Source organism: Catharus ustulatus, unplaced genomic scaffold (assembly GCF_009819885.2).
Source record: "Catharus ustulatus isolate bCatUst1 unplaced genomic scaffold, bCatUst1.pri.v2 scaffold_128_arrow_ctg1, whole genome shotgun sequence".
Lineage (NCBI taxonomy): Eukaryota > Metazoa > Chordata > Aves > Passeriformes > Turdidae > Catharus > Catharus ustulatus.
The window spans coordinates 33001-50279 of record NW_024879474.1 but is presented as its reverse complement, the minus strand read 5'-3'; the positions used below and the strand labels follow the sequence as shown (position 1 = coordinate 50279).

General features: G+C 41.0%; 1 protein-coding gene across 1 annotated transcript; it reads left to right on the top strand.

The window, feature by feature from the left end:
- Positions 1–330: 330 nt before the first annotated feature.
- Positions 331–17277, top strand: LIN37 (lin-37 DREAM MuvB core complex component; the record flags this gene model as incomplete). Its single annotated transcript, XM_033086742.2, has 8 exons — positions 331–407; positions 3432–3482; positions 3587–3616; positions 6473–6555; positions 10712–10839; positions 14844–14954; positions 16334–16407; positions 17131–17277. Coding segments are annotated over 8 exons (636 nt in total), but the record flags the coding sequence as incomplete, so codon positions are not given.
- Between the last annotated feature and the right edge of the window lie 2 nt (positions 17278–17279).

Here is a 17279-nt window from a genome sequence, read left to right as displayed (position 1 = left end):
AATCCCCAAAAAATCACCAAAAAAATCCCCCCAAAAATCCGAAAAAAATCCAAAAAAAGCCCCCAAAAATCCCAAAAAAATCCCAAAAAAATCTCCAAAAAAATCCCTAAAAATCCCCAAAAAACCCCAAAAATCCCCCCAAAAAAATCACAAAAAAATCACAAAAAAATCCCAAAAAATCCCCAAAAAATCCCCAAAAAAATCCCAAAAATTCCCCAATAATCACCAAAAAATCCCCAAAAAATCCCAAAAAACCCCAAAAAAATCCCAAAATCCCCAAATTTCCCCAATTTTCCCAAAATTCCCCCAAAATTCCGAATTTCTCCCCAATTTCCAGAGCTGGAGGCCGGGGCCGCTCGGCGCCGCCTCGACGCCGTCCTGGAGCAGCTGCTGCAGAGAGGGAACAGGTGGGGAAAAAATTCATAAATTTACCAAAATTTGGGATTTTTTGGGGTTTTTTGGGGATTTTTTGGGGATTTTTTGGGATTTTTTTGGGGTTTTTTGGGGGTTTTTTGGGGATTTTTTGGGGATTTTTTTGGGATTTTTTTTTGGGATTTTTGGGGATTTTTGGGATTTTTTTGGGATTTTTTGGGATTTTTTAAGGGATTTTTTGGGATTTTTTTTGGGATTTTTTGGGGTTTTTTGGGGGATTTTTGGGGTTTTTTAGGATTTTTTTGGGGATTTTTTGGAGATTTTTGGGGTTTTTTAAGGGAATTTTTGGGGATTTTTTTTTAAATTTTTTGGGGATTTTATTTTATTTTTTGGGGTTTTTTTTTAGGGTTTTTTTTTGAGATTTGGGGATTTTTTTTGGGATTTCTTTTGGATTTTATTTTAATTTTGGGGGTTTTTTTTGAGATTTTTGGGGATTTTTTTGGATTTTTTGGGGGCGTTTTTTGGATTTTTGGGGATTTTTTTTGGGAATTTTGGGGAATTTTTGGGGGGATTTTTTGGGGGATTTTCTGGGATTTATTTTGGGGATTTTGGGGGGATTTTTTTAGGGATTTTTTGGGATTTTTTTGGGATTTTTTAGGATTTTTTTGGGGATTTTTTGGAGATTTTTGGGGATTTTTTGGGATTTTTTTGGGGATTTTTTTTTTATTTTTTGGGGATTTTATTTTATTTTTTGGGGATTTTTTTGAGATTTGGGGATTTTTTGGGATTTCTTTTGGATTTTAATTTTTGGGGATTTTTTTGAGATTTTTGGGGATTTTTTTGGGATTTTTTGGGGGCATTTTTTTGATTTTTTGGGGATTTTTTTGGAATTTTTGGGGATTTTTTGGGGGGATTTTTTTGGGGATTTTTTGGGATATTTGGGGATTTTTTTGGGATTTTTTTTGGAGATTTTTGAGGTTTTTAAGGGAATTTTTGGGGATTTTTTTTATTTTTTGGGGATTTTATTTTATTTTTTGGGGTTTTTTTTAGGGGATTTTATTGAGATGTGGGGATTTTTTGGGATTTCTTTGGGATTTTAATTTTTGGGGTTTTTTTTGAGATTTTTGGGGATTTTTTTGGGATTTTTTGGGGGCATTTTTTGGATTTTTTGGGGATTTTTTTGGAATTTTTGGGGATTTTTTGGGGGGATTTTTTGGGGGATTTTTGGGATTTATTATGGGGATTTTGGGGGGACTTTTTTAGGGATTTTTTGGGATTTATTTTGGGATTTTTTGGGATTTTTTTAGGGATTTTTTTGGGGTTTTTTGGGGATTTTTTGGGGTTTTTAAGGGAATTTTTGGGGATTTTTTTTTTTATTTTTTGAGGTTTTTATTTTATTTTTTGGGGTTTTTTTAGGGGATTTTTTGGAGAGTTTTTGGGGATTTTTTTGGGATTTCTTTTGGATTTTAATTTTTGGGGTTATTTTTGAGATTTTTGGGGATTTTTTGGGGCATTTTTTGGATTTTTTGGGATTTTTTGGAATTTTTTGGGATTTTTGGGGGGACTTTTTTTGGGATTTTTTGGGATTTATTTTGGGATTTTTTGGGATTTTTTTTATTTTTTGGGATTTTTTAAAATTTTTTGGGGGGGAATTTGGGCGATTTTTTGGGGGATTTTTGGGGGGATTTTTTTTTTTTTTGGGGGGGGATTTTTTTGGGATTTATTTTGGGATTTTTTGGATTTTTTGGAGATTTTTTTGGGGGATTTTTTTTTATTTTTAAAAAATTGGGCGGGGGAATTTGGGGATTTTTCTGGGGATTTTTTTGGGGGATTTTTTTGAGATTTTTTTTGAATTTTTGTAGAAGATTTATGGAATTTTTTGGGGAATTTTTTGGGATTTTTTTTATTTTTTGGGATTTTTTGGGGGATTTTTTAGGGATTTTTTGGGATTTTTTGGGGGATTTTTTGGAGATTTTTGGGGATTTTTTGGGGATTTTTTGGGATTTATTTTGGGATTTTTTGGGGATTTTTTGGGGGATTTTTTGGGGATTTTTGGGGATTTTTTTGGGGATTTTTTTTTATTTTTAAAAAATTTGGGGGGGAATTTGGGGATTTTTGTGGGGATTTTTTTGAGATTTTTTTGGGGAATTTTGGGGGGTTTTTTTGGATTTTGTTTTTATTTTTGGGGGATTTTTTTGGGATTTTTTTGGAATTTTTGTAGAAGATTTATGGAATTTTTTGGGGAATTTTGGGGGATTTTTTGGAGAATTTTTTGGGATTTTTTTGGGGATTTTTTAGGGATTTTTTTTTTATTTTTGGGGAATTTTTGGGGGGAATTTTTGGGGTTTTTTGGGTTTTTTTATTTTTTGGGGATTTTTGGGGGAATTTTTTATTTTTAGGGGTTTTTTTTGGGGATTTTTTGTGGAGTTTTTGGGGATTTGGGGATTTTTTGGGGGATTTTGTGTGATTTTTTATTTTTTTGGGGATTTTTTTTGAAATTTTTTTGAAATTTTTTTGGATTTTTTGGGGGATTTTTTTGGGATTTTTTTTAATTTTTGGGGGAATTTTTGGGGATTTTTTTATTTTTTGGGGAATTTTTTTTGGGACATTTTTGGGATTTTTAGGGGCCTTTATTGGGTTTTGGTGAATTTCAATTTTAATTTTAAATTTAAATTTTAATTCTATTTTTAATTTTAATTTTTAATTTTAATTTTTATTTTTAATTTTTCGTTGTAATTTTTATTTCCATGTTTTAAATTTTAATTTTAATTTTAAATTTTAATTTTAATTTTCTTTTTCTTTTAATTTTAGTTTTTATTTTTCATTTTTTAATTTGAATTGTTATTTTTAATTTATTAATTTTAATTTTAATTTTTAATTTTAATTTCAATTTTAATTTCAATATTTGATTTCTATTTCAATTTTAATATTTAATTTCTATTTTAATTTCAATTTTAATTTTTTATTTTTTAATTTTAACTTTAATTTTTAGTTTTTTAATTTGTAATTTTAAATTTAACTTTTAATTTTAATTTTAATTTTTATTTTTTTAATTCCAGGGAACCCCTGGAGGAGGAGCCTGGGAAGGGCCCCGGGGACCCCCCGGCCAAGTAAGACCCAAAAATTCCCAAAATTCCCAAAAATTTTTGGGATTTTTGGATGGAGAACCCAAAATCCTCAAAATTCCAAAAAATTCCCAAATTTTTTTCCACAGGGAGGCCTCACCCAGCGCTCCTGGCAAGAGGTGAGAGACAAAAATGCCAAAATTTATCCAAAATTTACCCAAATTTACCCCAAAAAAATCCCAAAAATTATTCCCAAAATTCTCTTAAAATTTCCCCAAAATTCCAAAAAATTTTTAAAAATTCCTACAAAAAAATCCCAAAAATTCTTCTAAAAATTCTCTTAAAATTTCCCCAAAATTCCAAAAAATATTTTAAAAATTCCAGAAATTTCTACAAAAAAAATCCAAAAAATTCTTCCAAAAATTCTCCTTAAATTTCCCCAAAATTCCAAAAAAATTTTTAAAAAATTCCAAAAATTTCTACAAAAATACCAAAAATTCTTCCAAAAATTCTCTTAAAATTTCTCCAAAATTCCAAAAAAATTAAAAAAATTCCAAAAATTTCTACAAAAAATCCCGAAAATTATCTTAAAATTTCTCCAAAATTTCCACAAAAATTTCCCAAAAATGCTCCCAAAATTTTGATTTAAGTGTCCCCAATATTCACAAAAAATTTCACTGAAATTCCTTAAAAATTCCTGAAAATTTTTCCCAAAAATTTCCAAAAATTTCCCCAAAAATTCTGCAAAATTTCCCAAAATTCCATAAAAATTTCCCTAAAGTTTCACCAAATTTTCCTCAAAATTCTCTCAAATTTTCCCAAAATTTTCTCAAAATTTACCCAAAAAAATTAAAAAAATTCTCCCAAAGTTCTCTTAAAATTTCCCCAAAGTTCCAAAAAATTTTTTAAAAATTCCAAAAAATTCTACAAAAAAAATCCCAAAAATTCTTCCCAAAAATTATCTTAAAATTCCTCCAAAATTCAAAAAAATTTAAAAAAATTCCTACAAAAAATCCCAAAAATTCTTCCAAAAATTCTCTTAAAATTTCCCCAAAATTCCAAAAAATTTAAAAAAAAATTCCAAAAATTTCTACAAAAAATCCCAAAAATTCTCTTAAAATTTCCCCAAATTCAAAAAAATTTTTTAAAAATTCCAAAAAATTCTACAAAAAAATCCCAAAAATTCTTCCAAAAATTCTCTTAAAATTTCCCCAAAATTCAAAAAAATTTTTAAAAATTCCTGCAAAAAATCCCAAAAATTCTTCCAAAAATTCTCTTAAAATTTCCCCAAAATTCAAAAAAATTTTAAAAAAATTCCAAACATTTCTACAAAAAATCCCAAAAATTCTCTTAAAATTTCTCCAAAATTCCAAAAAATTTCCACAAAAATTTCCCAAAAATGCTCCCAAAATTTTGATTTAAGTGTCCCCAAAATTCACAATAATTTTCACTGAAGTTCCTTAGAAATTCCTGAAAATTCTCCCAAAAAGTTCCTCAAAAATTCTGCAAAATTTCCCAAAATTCCCTAAAAATTTCCCTAAAATTTCACCAAATTTTCCTCCAAATTCTCCCAAATTTTCCCAAAATTTTCTCAAAATTTACCCCAAAAAATTCTCCCAAAATTCTCTTAAAATTTCCCAAAAATTCCCTAAAATTTCCACAAAAAATTTCCAAAAATTTCCGGAAAATTCTTCCAAAAATTCCCTTAAAACTTCCCCAAAATTCCCCCAAAATTTTCTCAAAATTTCTTCATTATTAATTGTCAATCATTAATTAATTAATCATTAATTAATTGCAGCCCCCCCAGGCATTTTTCTTTAATAATAATTAATTGTCAATCATTAATTAATCTTTAATTAGTGATTAATTAACTGTAGGTCCCCTGGGTATTTCCCTTCAGTAATAATTAATTTTCAATCATTAATTAATCATTAATTAGTCATTCATTAATTGTAGGTCCCCCAGGTGTTTTCCTTCATTAATGATTTAGTCAATCATTAATTAATTATTAATTATTAATTATTAATTAATTGCAGCCCTCCACGGCATTTCCCTTAGTTAATAATTAATTCTCAATTATTAATTAATAATTTAATATTAATTATTAATTGATTAATTGCAGGCCCCCCCAGCCATTTCCCTTCATTAATAATTAATTCTCAATCATTAATTTGTCATTAATTATTAATCACTATTTAATTGCAGGCCTCCTGGGCTTTTCCCTTCATTAATAATTATCAATCATTAATTAGTCATTAATTAATTATTGTTAATTAATTGCAGGTCCTCTGGGCTTTTCCCTTCATTAATAATTCATTGTCAGCCATTAATTGATCATTAATAATTAATTATTAATGATTAATTAATTTCAGGCCCCCCAGGCGTTTCTCTTCATTAATAACTCATTGTCAATCATTAATTATTAATTATTAATTATTAATTAATTAACTTCAGGCCCCCCGGGCGTTTCCCTTCATTAATAGCACATTCTCAATTGTTAATTACTAATGAGTAATTATTAATGAATTATTAACTGCAGGCCCCCCAGGCATTTCCTTTCATTAATAATTAATTGTTGGTCATTAATCATTAATTAGTAATTAATTGCAGGCCCCCCCGAGCGTTTCCCTTCATTAATAACTCATTATTCATCATTAATTAAATATTATTAATTGTTAATTAATTAATTTCAGGCCCCCTGGGCGTTTCCCTTCATTAATAACTCATTGTCAATCATTAATTATTAATTACTTATTATTAATCATTAATTAATTTCAGGTCCCCCAGGTGTTTCCCCTCATTAATAATTCATTGTCAATCATTAAGTTATCATTAATAATTAATTATTGATGATTAATTAATTGCAGCCCCTCCCGGGCGTTTTCCTTATTAATAACTCATTCTGAATAGTTAATTATTAATTATTAATTAATTGATTTCAGGCCCCCCAGGCATTTCCCCTCATGAATAACTCATTGTCGATCATTAATTAATCATTAATTATTAATTATTGATTATTAATTAATCAATTCCAGGCCCCCCGGGCGTTTCCCGCAGCAGCGGCGCAAGAAGAGGCGGGAGGGGGGGGAGGGGCCCGAGACCCCGCCCCCGAAACACAGTGAGAGAGAAAGCCCGGAAACCGGAACTGGAAATACCGGAACCGGGAAATCCCGGAACCGGAAATACCGGAACCGGGAACGGGAATGGGGGAAAGGGAAATTCCGGAACCAGGAATGGGAATGGGAACGGGAAATCCCGGAAACCGGAACCGGAAACACCGGAACCGGAAATCCGGGAACGGGGAATGGGGAATGGGAATGGGGAATGGGAAATCCCGGAACCAGGAATGGGAATTGGGAATGGGAATGGGAAATCCCGGAAACAGGAATTGGGAATGGGAAATGGGAAATCCCAGAAACCGGAACCGGAAATACCAGAACCGGGAATGGGAATGGGGAATTGAAATCCCGGAAACCAGAACCGGAAATCCCGGAACCGGAAATGGGAATGGGGAACCGGAAATGGGAAATAGGGACAGGAAATGCCGGAACTGGAACCGGGAACGGGAAATGGGGAATGGGGGAAAGGGAAATCCCGGAACCGGGAATGGGGAACGGGAAATACCAGAAACGGAACTGGAATATTCCGGAACTGGGAATTGGGAATGGGGAATGGGGAATGGAAATCCCGGAACTGGGAACGAGAATGGGGCATGGAAAATCCTGGAACCGGGAATGGGAATGGATATGGGAATGGGGAATGGAAATCCCGGAACCGGAAGTGGGGAATGGGGAATGGGAACAGGAAATCCCGGAACTGGGAATGGGAACAGGAAATCCTGGAACCAGGAATTGGGAATGGGAAATCCTGGGAACAGGAATGGGGAATGGGAAATCCCGGAACCGGAAGTGGGGAATGGGGAACGGGAACAGGAAATCCCGGAACCAGGAACAGGGAATGGGAAAGGGGAATGGAAATCCCGGAACTGGGAATTGGGAATGGGAATGGGGAATGGGAAATCCTGGAACCAGGAATGGGAAATGGGAATGGGGAATGGGAACAGGAAATCCTGGAACCGGGAATTGTAAATGAGGAATGGAAATCCCGGAACTGGGAATGGCAATGGGAGTGGGGAACAGGAAATCCCAGAACTGGGAATTGGGAATGGGAACCGGAAATGGGAATGGGAAGTCCCGGAACTGGGAATTGGGAATGGGGAATGGAAATGGGAACAGGAATGGGGAATGGGAAATCCTGGAACCAGGAATAGGGAATGGGAACCGGGAATGGGAACAGGAAATCCTGGAATGGGAACCAGGAATGGGGAATGGGGAATGGGAAATCCCGGAATGGGAACTGGGAACGGGAAATCCCAGAACCAGGAATGGGGAATAGTGAATGGAAATCCCAGAACAGGAACCAGGAATGGGGAACGGGAATGGGAGCAGGAAATCCCGGAAACGGGAATGGGAATGGGGAATCCTGGAACTGGGAATTGGGAATGGGAACCGGGAATGGAGAAACGGGAATGGGAAACCACGGAACGGGGAATGGGAATGGGAATGGAAACGGGAATGGGAACGGGAAATCCCGGAACCAAGAATGAGGAATGGGAATGGAAATCCTGGAACTGGGATTGGGGAATGGGGAATGGAAATCTGGAACGGGAACCAGGAATGGGGAGCGGGAATAGGAAATCCCGGGAGTGGGAAATCCCGGAACTGGGAATGGGGAACAGGAACTGGGAACAGGAAATCCTGGAACCAGGAATGGGGAATGGGAACCAGAAATCCCAGAAACGGGAATTGGGAATGGGGAATGGGAATGGGAACAGGAAATCCTGGAACCGGGAATTGGGAATGGGAACAGGAATGGGAACAGGAAATCCTAGGACAGGAACGGGCAATGGGAAATGGGAAATCCTGGAACCGGGAATGGGGAATGGGAAATGGAAATCCCAAAACTGGAACTGGGAATGGGGAATGGGAAATAGGAATAAGAACAGGAAATTCTGGAATGGGAACCAGGAATGGGGAACGGGAAACAGAAATCCCGGAACTGGGAATGGGAATAGGAAATGGGAAATCCCGGAACCGGAAATGGGAAATCCCGGGAATGGGAATGGGGAATGGGAACAGGAAATCCTGGAACTGGGAATGGGGAATGGGAATGGGAGCAGGAAATCCTGGAACTGGGAATGGGAATAAGAACAGAAAATTCTGGAATGGGAACCAGGAATGGGGAATGGGAAACAAATCCCGGTACTGGGAATGGGAAAAGGAAATGGGAAATCCCGGAACCGGAAATGGGAACCGGAAACAGGAAATCCTGGAACCAGGAATTGGGAATGGGAATGGGAGTGGGAATAGGAAGTCCCGGAACTGGGAATGGGAAATGGGAACGGGAAATCCCGGAACCGGGAACGGGAATGGAAATCCCGGAACTGGGAATTGGGAACAGGAAATTCCGGAACCGGGAATGGGAATGGGAATGGGGAATGGGAATCCTGGAACTGGGAATGGGGAATGGGAACAGGAAATCCCGGAATGGGAACCGGAAATCCTGGAACTGGGAATGAGGAATGGGGAATGGCAACGGGAAATCCCGGAACCAGGAATCCTGGAATGGGGACAGGAACAGGAACTGGGAATGGGGAATGGAAATCCCGGAACAGGAACTGGGAATGGGGAACAGGAATGGGAACCGGAAATCCTGGAACCGGGAATGAGGAATGGGAACTGGGAATGGGGAATGGAAATGGGAATGGGGAACAGGAAATCCTGGAACTGGGAATGGGAATGGGAAATGGGGACAGGAAATCCTGGAACTGGGAATGGGGAATGGGGAATGGGGAATGGGAAATCCCGGAACCAGGAACTGGGAATGGAAATGGGAATGGGAACTGGAATGGGGAATGGAAATTCCGGAACTGGGAATTGGGAATGGGAACGGGAATGGGATTGGGAACCAGAAATCCTGGAACCGGGAATGGGAACAGGAATGGGAACTGGGAATGGGGAACAGGAACAGGAACAGGAAATCCCGGAACCAGGAATTGGGAATGGGAACGGGAAATCCTGGAACCGGGAATGAGGATGGGAATGGGAACAGGAAATCCTGGAGCCAGGAATTGGGAATGGGAAATCCCAGGAACAGGAATGGGGAATGGGGAATGGGAAATCCTGGGAATGGGAACGGGAAATCCTGGAACCAGGAATTGGGAATGGGAAAGGGGAATGGAAATCCCGGAACCAGGAATGGGAATTGGGAATGAGAATGGGGAACGAGAAATCCTGGAACAGAGAACAGGAAATCCTGGAACTGGGAATTGGGAATGGGGAATGGGAAATCCCAGAACCGGGAATTGGGAATGGGGAACAGGAATGGAGAATGACAACTGGAAATCCTGGAACCGGAAATCCCGGGATGGGAACCAAGAACGGGAATGGGGAATGGGGAATGGGGAATGGAAATCCTGGAACTGGAACCAGGAATGGGGAACGGGAATGGGAACAGGAAATCCCGGAAACGGGATTGGGAACGGGAATTGGGAATGGGGAATGGGAACAGGAAATCCTGGAACTGGGAATGGGGAATGGGAATGGGAACCGGAAATCCCGGAACCAGGAATGGGGAATGGGAACCAGAAATCCTGGAAGTGGGAACGAGGAATGGAAATGGGAACAGGAAATCCCGGAACCGGAAATGGGGAATGGAAATCCTGGAACCGGAACCAGGAATGGGAACGGGGAATGGGAAATCCCGGAACTGGAACCAGAACCGGGAATGGGAACAGGAAATCCTGGAACTGGGAGTGGGAATGGGAATGGGAACTGGGAACGGGGAATGGGAAATCCCAAAACTGGGAATGGGGAACTGGAACTGGAAATCCTGGAACTGGAACCGGGAATGGGAACCGGAAATCCTGGAACAGGAACTGGGAACGGGAATGGGGAATGGGAACGGGAAATCCCGGAACCGGAAATGGGGAATGGGAAATGGAAATCCCGGAAACAGGAACTGGGAACAGGAATGGGAAGAGGAAATCCTGGAACCAGGAACGGGAACGGGGAATGGTGAATGGAAATCCTGGAACCGGAACCGGGAATGGGAACCGGGAAATCCTGGAACTGGGAGTGGGAATGGGAACCGAAAATCCCAGAACCTGCCTGATTTTGTTTAATTTCATTTAATATTGTTTAATTTTGTCAGATTTTATTTAATTTAGTTTAATTCAGTTTAATTTAGTTAAATTTTATCTGATTTCCCCCCAGATTCCTTCGTGATCCGTTTGTTTGACCGCAGCGTGGAGCTGGGGCAGTTCCCGGCCGGGACCCCCCTGTACCCCGTGTGCCGAGCCTGGATTGGCCACAGCCCCGCCCCCGCCCCGCCCCCCGACCAGGTCAGCGCTGGTTTATACTGGTTTATACTGGGAGGGACTGGGAGCAAAAAATCCTGGGATTTTAGGGCGAAAAATGGGGATTTTAGGGTGAAAAATGGGGAGTTTGGAGGCAAAAATGAGAATTTTGGAGGGAAAATTGGAGGTTTTAGAGAGAAAAGTGGGACTGGTTTATACTGGGAGAAACTGGTTTATACTGGGAGAGACTGGGAGGGACTGGTTTGTACTGGGAGGAAAAAACCTGGAGATTTTAGGGTGAAAAATGGGGATTTTAGGGGGAAAAATGGGGATTTTGGGGGGAAAAATGGGGATTTTGGGGGGAAAATGGGACTGGGATGTACTGGGAGGGATGGGAGGAACTGGTTTGTACTGGTTTGTACTGGGAGGGACTGGGAGCAAGAAATTCTGGGATTTTAGGGTGAAAAATGGGGACTTTGGGGTGAAAAATGGGGATTTTATGGGGAAAAATGGGGATTTTAGGGTGGAAATTGAGAGTTTTAGGGAGGAAAATGGGACTGGGAGGGACTGGGAAGAACTGGTTTATAGTGGGAGAGACTGGTTTGTACTGGGAGCAAAAAATCCTGGGATTTTAGGGTGAAAAATGGGGATTTTAGGGTTAAAAATGGGGATTTTAGGAGGAAAAATGGGGATTTTAGGGGTAAAAAATTGGAATTTTGGGGGGAAAAACAGGACTGGTTTATACTGGTTTATACTGGGAGGGACTGGTTTGTACTGGGAGGGACTGGGAGCAAAAAATCCCAGGATTTTAGGGTGAAAAACGGGGATTTTGGGGGAAAAAATGGGGATTTTATGGGGAAAAATGGGGATTTTAGGGTGGAAATTGAGGGTTTTAGGGAGGAAAATGGGACTGGGATGTACTGGGAGAGACTGGTTTATACTGGGAGGGACTAGGAGCAAGAAATTCTGGGATTTTGGGGTTAAAAATGAGGATTTTAGGGATTAAAAATGGGGATTTTGGGAGGAAAATGGGACTGGGATATACTGGGAGGGACTGGGAGGCCACTGGTTTATACTGGGAGGAACTGGTTTGTACTGGGAGGGACTGGGAGCAAAAAATCCTGGGATTTTAGGGTGAAAAATGGGGATTTTGGGGTGAAAAATGGGAATTTAAGGGAAAAAATGGGAATTTTGGGGGGAAAATTGGGGATTTTAGGGAGGAAAGTGGGACTGGGATATACTGGGATGTACTGGTTTATACTGGGAGGGACTGGGAACAAAAAATCCCGGGGTTTTGGGGCGAAAAATGGGGATTTTATGGGGAAAAATGGGAATTTTTGTGGGAAAAACGGGACTGGAATATACTGGGAGGGACTGGGAGGGACTGGGAGGAAAAATTTCTGGGATTTTAGGGTGAAAAATGGGGATTTTAGGGGTAAAGAATGGGAATTTAAGGGGAAAAATGGGAATTTTGGGGGGAAAAATGGGACTGGTTTATACTGGGAGGGACTGGTTTATACTGGGAGCAAAAAATCCCAGGGTTTTGGGGTGAAAATGGGATTTTAGGGTGAAAAATGGGGATTTTGGGGGGAAAATGGCACTGGGATATAGTGGGGAGCACTGGTTTGAACTGGTTTATACTGGGATATACTGGGAGGGACTGGTTTGTACTGGGGGGGACTGGGAGCAAAAAATCCTGGGATTTTAGGGCAAAAAATGGGGATTTTAGGGGTAAAAAAATGGGAATTTAAGGGGGAAAATGGGAATTTTAGGGAAAAAAATGAGAATTTTGGGGAAAAAAATGGGACTGGGATATACTGGGAGGAACTGGGTCAAACTGGTTTATACTGGGAGGGACTGGTTTGTACTGGGAGCAAAAAATCCCGGGGTTTTGGGGTGAAAAATGGGGATTTTAGGGTGAAAAAATGGGGATTTTATGGGGAAAAATGGGAATTTTGGGGGTAAAAATGGGACTGGCATGTACTGGGAGGTACTGGGACAAACTGGTTTATACTGGGAGGGACTGGTTTATACTGGGAGGGACTGGGAGCAAGAAATTCCGGGGTTTTGGGGTGAAAAATGGGGATTTTGGGGTGAAAAATGAGGATTTTAGGGGTAAAAAATGGGGATTTAAGGGGGAAAATGGGGATTTTAGGGTGGATATTGAGGGTTTTAGGGAGGAAAATGGGACTGGGATATACTGGGAGGGACTGGTTTATACTGGGAGCAAAAAATCCCGGGGTTTTGGCATGAAAAATGGGGATTTTGGGGTGAAAAAATGGGATTTTAGGGGGAAAAATGGGAATTTTAGGGGTAAAAAATGGGAATTTGGAGGGAAAATTGGAGATTTTAGGGAGGAAAATGGGACTGGTTTATACTGGGAGGGACTGGTTTGTACTGGTTTGTACTGGGAGGGACTGGGAGCAAAAAATTCTGGGATTTTAGGGTGAAAAATGAGGATTTTGGGGTGAAAAATGGGGATTTTAGGAGTAAAAATGGGAATTTTGGGGGGAAAATGGGACTGGGATATACTGGGAGGAACTGGTTTATACTGGGAGGGACTGGTTTATACTGGGAAGAAAAAATCCCGGGATTTTAGGGTGAAAAATGGGGATTTTATGGGGAAAAATGGGAATTTTGGGGGGAAAATTGGGGATTTTAGGGAGGAAAATGGGACTGGGATGTACTGGGAGGAACTGGGAGAAACTGGTTTATACTGGGAGGGACTGGTTTATACTGGGAGCAAAAAATCCTGGGGTTTTGGGGTGAAAAATGGGGATTTTATGGGGAAAAGTGGGAATTTTGGGGTGAAAAATGGGGATTTTAGGGTGGGAATTGAGGGTTTTAGGGAGGAAAATGGGACTGGTTTATACTGGGAGGAACTGATTTATACTGGTTTATACTGGGAGGAACTGGTTTGTACTGGGAGGGACTGGGAGAAAAAAATCCCAGGATTTTAGGGTGAAAAATGAGGATTTTAAGAGGAAAAAACGGGAATTTTGGGGGGAAAATGGCACTGGGATATAGTGGGAAGCACTGGTTTGAACTGGTTTATACTGGGACAGACTGGGAGGAACTGCTTTGGACTGGGAGGGACTGGGAGCAAAAAATCCCGGAGTTTTGGGGCCAAAAATTGGGATTTTAGGGTGGAAAAATGGGAATTTTGGGGGGAAAATTGGGGATTTTAGGGAGGAAAATGGGACTGGGATGTACTGGGAGGGACTGGGAGGAACTGGTTTATACTGGTTTATACTGGGAGCAAAAAATGCTGGGATTTTAGGGTGAAAAATGAGGATTTTAGGGTGAAAAATGAGAATTTTCAGGGGAAAATGGGACTGGGATATAGTGGGAGGGACTGGGAGGAACTGGGACATACTGGTTTATACTGGGGGCAAAAAATCCCGGGGTTTTAGGGTAAAAAATGGGGATTTTGGGGTGAAAAATGGGGATTTTATGGGGAAAAATGGGGATTATATTGGGAAAAATGGGGATTTTAGGGGGGAAAATGGGACTGGTTTATACTGGGAGGGACTGGTTTATACTGGGAGGGACTGGTTTATACTGGGAGGGACTGGGAGCAAAAAGTCCTGGGATTTTAGGGTGAAAAATGGGGATTTTAGGGGTTAAAAATGGGAATTTAAGGGAAAAAAATGAGAATTTTGGGGGAAAAATGGGACTGGAATATACTGGGAGGGACTGGTTTGAACTGGTTTATACTGGGATGGACTGGGAGCAAAAAATTCTGGGATTTTGGGGTGAAAAAGGGGGATTTTAGGGAGGAAAATGGGACTGGGATGTACTGGGACAAACTGGTCCATACTGGTCCATACTGGTTTATACTGGTCCATACTGGTCCATACCAGTCCATACCGTTTCATACTGGTCCATACTGGTTTATACTGGTCCGTACTGGTCCTTACTGGTCCGTACTGGTTTATACTGGTCCGTATTGGTTTATACTGGTCCGTATTGGTTTATACTGGTTTATACCGGTTTATACTGGTCCGTACTGGTCCATACTGGTTTATACTGGTCCGTACTGGTCGCAGGCCCCCCCCGGAGCCGAGGATGTTGTTTCCCTGCCCCCCCCCGGCCCCGCCCTGGCCCCGCGCGTCCCCTCCCCCCTGGGGCCCGACGAGGGCGGCCACGGCCCCGACCAGGTGAGGAAAAAATCCTAAAATTTATCCTAAAATTTATCCCAAAAACCCCAAAATGGGACCCAAAAAACCCCAAAATTCACCCCAAAAAACTCCAAATTCACCCCAAAATTCAGCCCCAAAAACCCCAAAATTCACCCCAAAATTTATCCCAAAAAACTCCAAATTCAGCCCAAAATTCATCCTAAAATCCTCAAAATTCAACCCAAAATCAGCCCCAGTATCAGCCCAAAAACCCCAAAATTCAGCTCAAAATTTATCCCAAAAATCCCCCAAATTCACCTTAAAATCAGCTCCAAAAATCCCACAACAGGATCCCAAAATCCCAAAAATTTACCCCAAAATGGGACCCAAAATTCCCAAAATTCACCCTAAAAATCCCCAAATTCACCCCAAAATTTATCCCAAATTCATCCCAAAAAACCCCAAATTTGTCTGAAATTTGCCCCAAAATCAGCCCCAAAATCACCAAAATTCAACCCCAAAAAATCCCCAAATTCACTCCAAAATGGGACCCAAAATCCCCAAATTCAACCCAAAATTCAGCCCCAAAAACCCCAAAATTCACCGTAAAATTTATCCCAAAATTCCCTCAATTCACCCCAGAATTCAACCCCAAAAACTCCAAATTCAGCCCAAAATTTATCCCAAATTCAGTCCCAGTATCAGCCCAAAAATCCCAAAATTTATCCCAAAATGGGACCCAAAAACTCCAAACTCAACCCAAAATCAGCCCCAAAATCCCAAAGATTTACCCCAAAATTTGATCCCAAAATCCCCCAAATTCACCCCAAAATTCAGCCCAAAATTCACCCCAAAAACCCCAAATTGATCCTAAAATTTATCCCAAATTCACCCCAAAATCAACCCCAAAATCCCCCAAATTCACCCCAAAATTGGACCCCAAAACCCCAAAATTCACCCCAAAAATCCCCAAATTCAGCCCAAAATCAAACCCAAAAATCCCAAAATTTACCCCAAAATTTATCCCAAATTCACCCCGAAATTTATCCGAAAAAAACCCCAAAATTCAGCCCAAAAATCCCAAAATTCAGCCCAAAATTCTCCCAAATTCACCCCAAATTCCAGCCCCAAAATCCCCAAATTCACCCCAAAATGGGACCCAAAATGGGACCAAAAACCCCAAAATTTATCCCAAAAAATCCCCAAAGTCACCCCAAAATGGGACCCAAAATTCCCTGAATTCACCCCAAAATTCATCCCAAATTCACCCCAAAATCCCCTAAATTCACCCCAAAAACTGACCCCAAAATCCCCCAAATTCACCCCAAAATTCCCCCCCAAAAATCCCCAAATTCCCCAGCCCCGCCCTGTTAGCCCTGCCCACACAATGACGTCATTGTGTTGGCCCCGCCCCCCAGGTGTTAGACCCCGCCCCCTCGATTACGTCACTGATCTACAAGAACATGGACAGGTGGAAACGGGTCCGGCAGCGGTGAGGGACTGGGGGTACTGGGATATACTGGGAGGGACTGGGATGGGACTGGGAGGGGACTGGGATGGGACTCGGAGGGGACTGGGAGGGGACTGGGAGGGACTGGGAGGGACTGGGGGGGACTGGGATGGACTGGGAGGGACTGGGATGGACTGGGAGGGACTGGGGGGGACTGGGAGGGACTGGGAGAGACTGGGAGGGACTGGGATGAACTGGGAGGAGACTGGGAGGGGATTGGGATGTACTGGGTTATACTGGGATGGACTGGGATGTACTGGGTTATACTGGGATGGACTGGGAGGGACTGGGATGGACTGGGTTATACTGGGAGGGATTGGTACTGGTCTATACTGGTCTGTACTGGTTTATACTGGTCTATACTGCTTTGTATTGGTCCATACCGGTCCTTACTGGTCCATACTGGTCCATGCCAGTTTATGCTAGTCCTTACTGGTCCATACTGGTTTATATTGGTCCATACTGGTCCTTACTGGTTCGTACTGGTTTATACTGGTCCATATTGGCCCATACTGGGCCATACTGGTTTATACTGGTCCTTACCAGTTTATACTGGTCCTTACTGGTCCATACTGGTTTATACTGGTGTATACCAGTCCATACTGGTCTGTACTGGTTTATACCAGTCCATACCGGTTTATACTGGTCCATACTGGTCTATACCGGTCCATACTGGTCCTTACTGGTCCATACTGGTCGGTACAGGTGGCGCGAGGCCGCCCAGCGGCAGCAGCAGCGCTACGGGCCCAGCCTGAGGCTGCTGCGAATCATCTACGAGCGCCAGTGAGGCCACGCCCACCCCGGCCACGCCCACCCGGCCACGCCCCAATAAACAACGCATCCGTGCCCATATT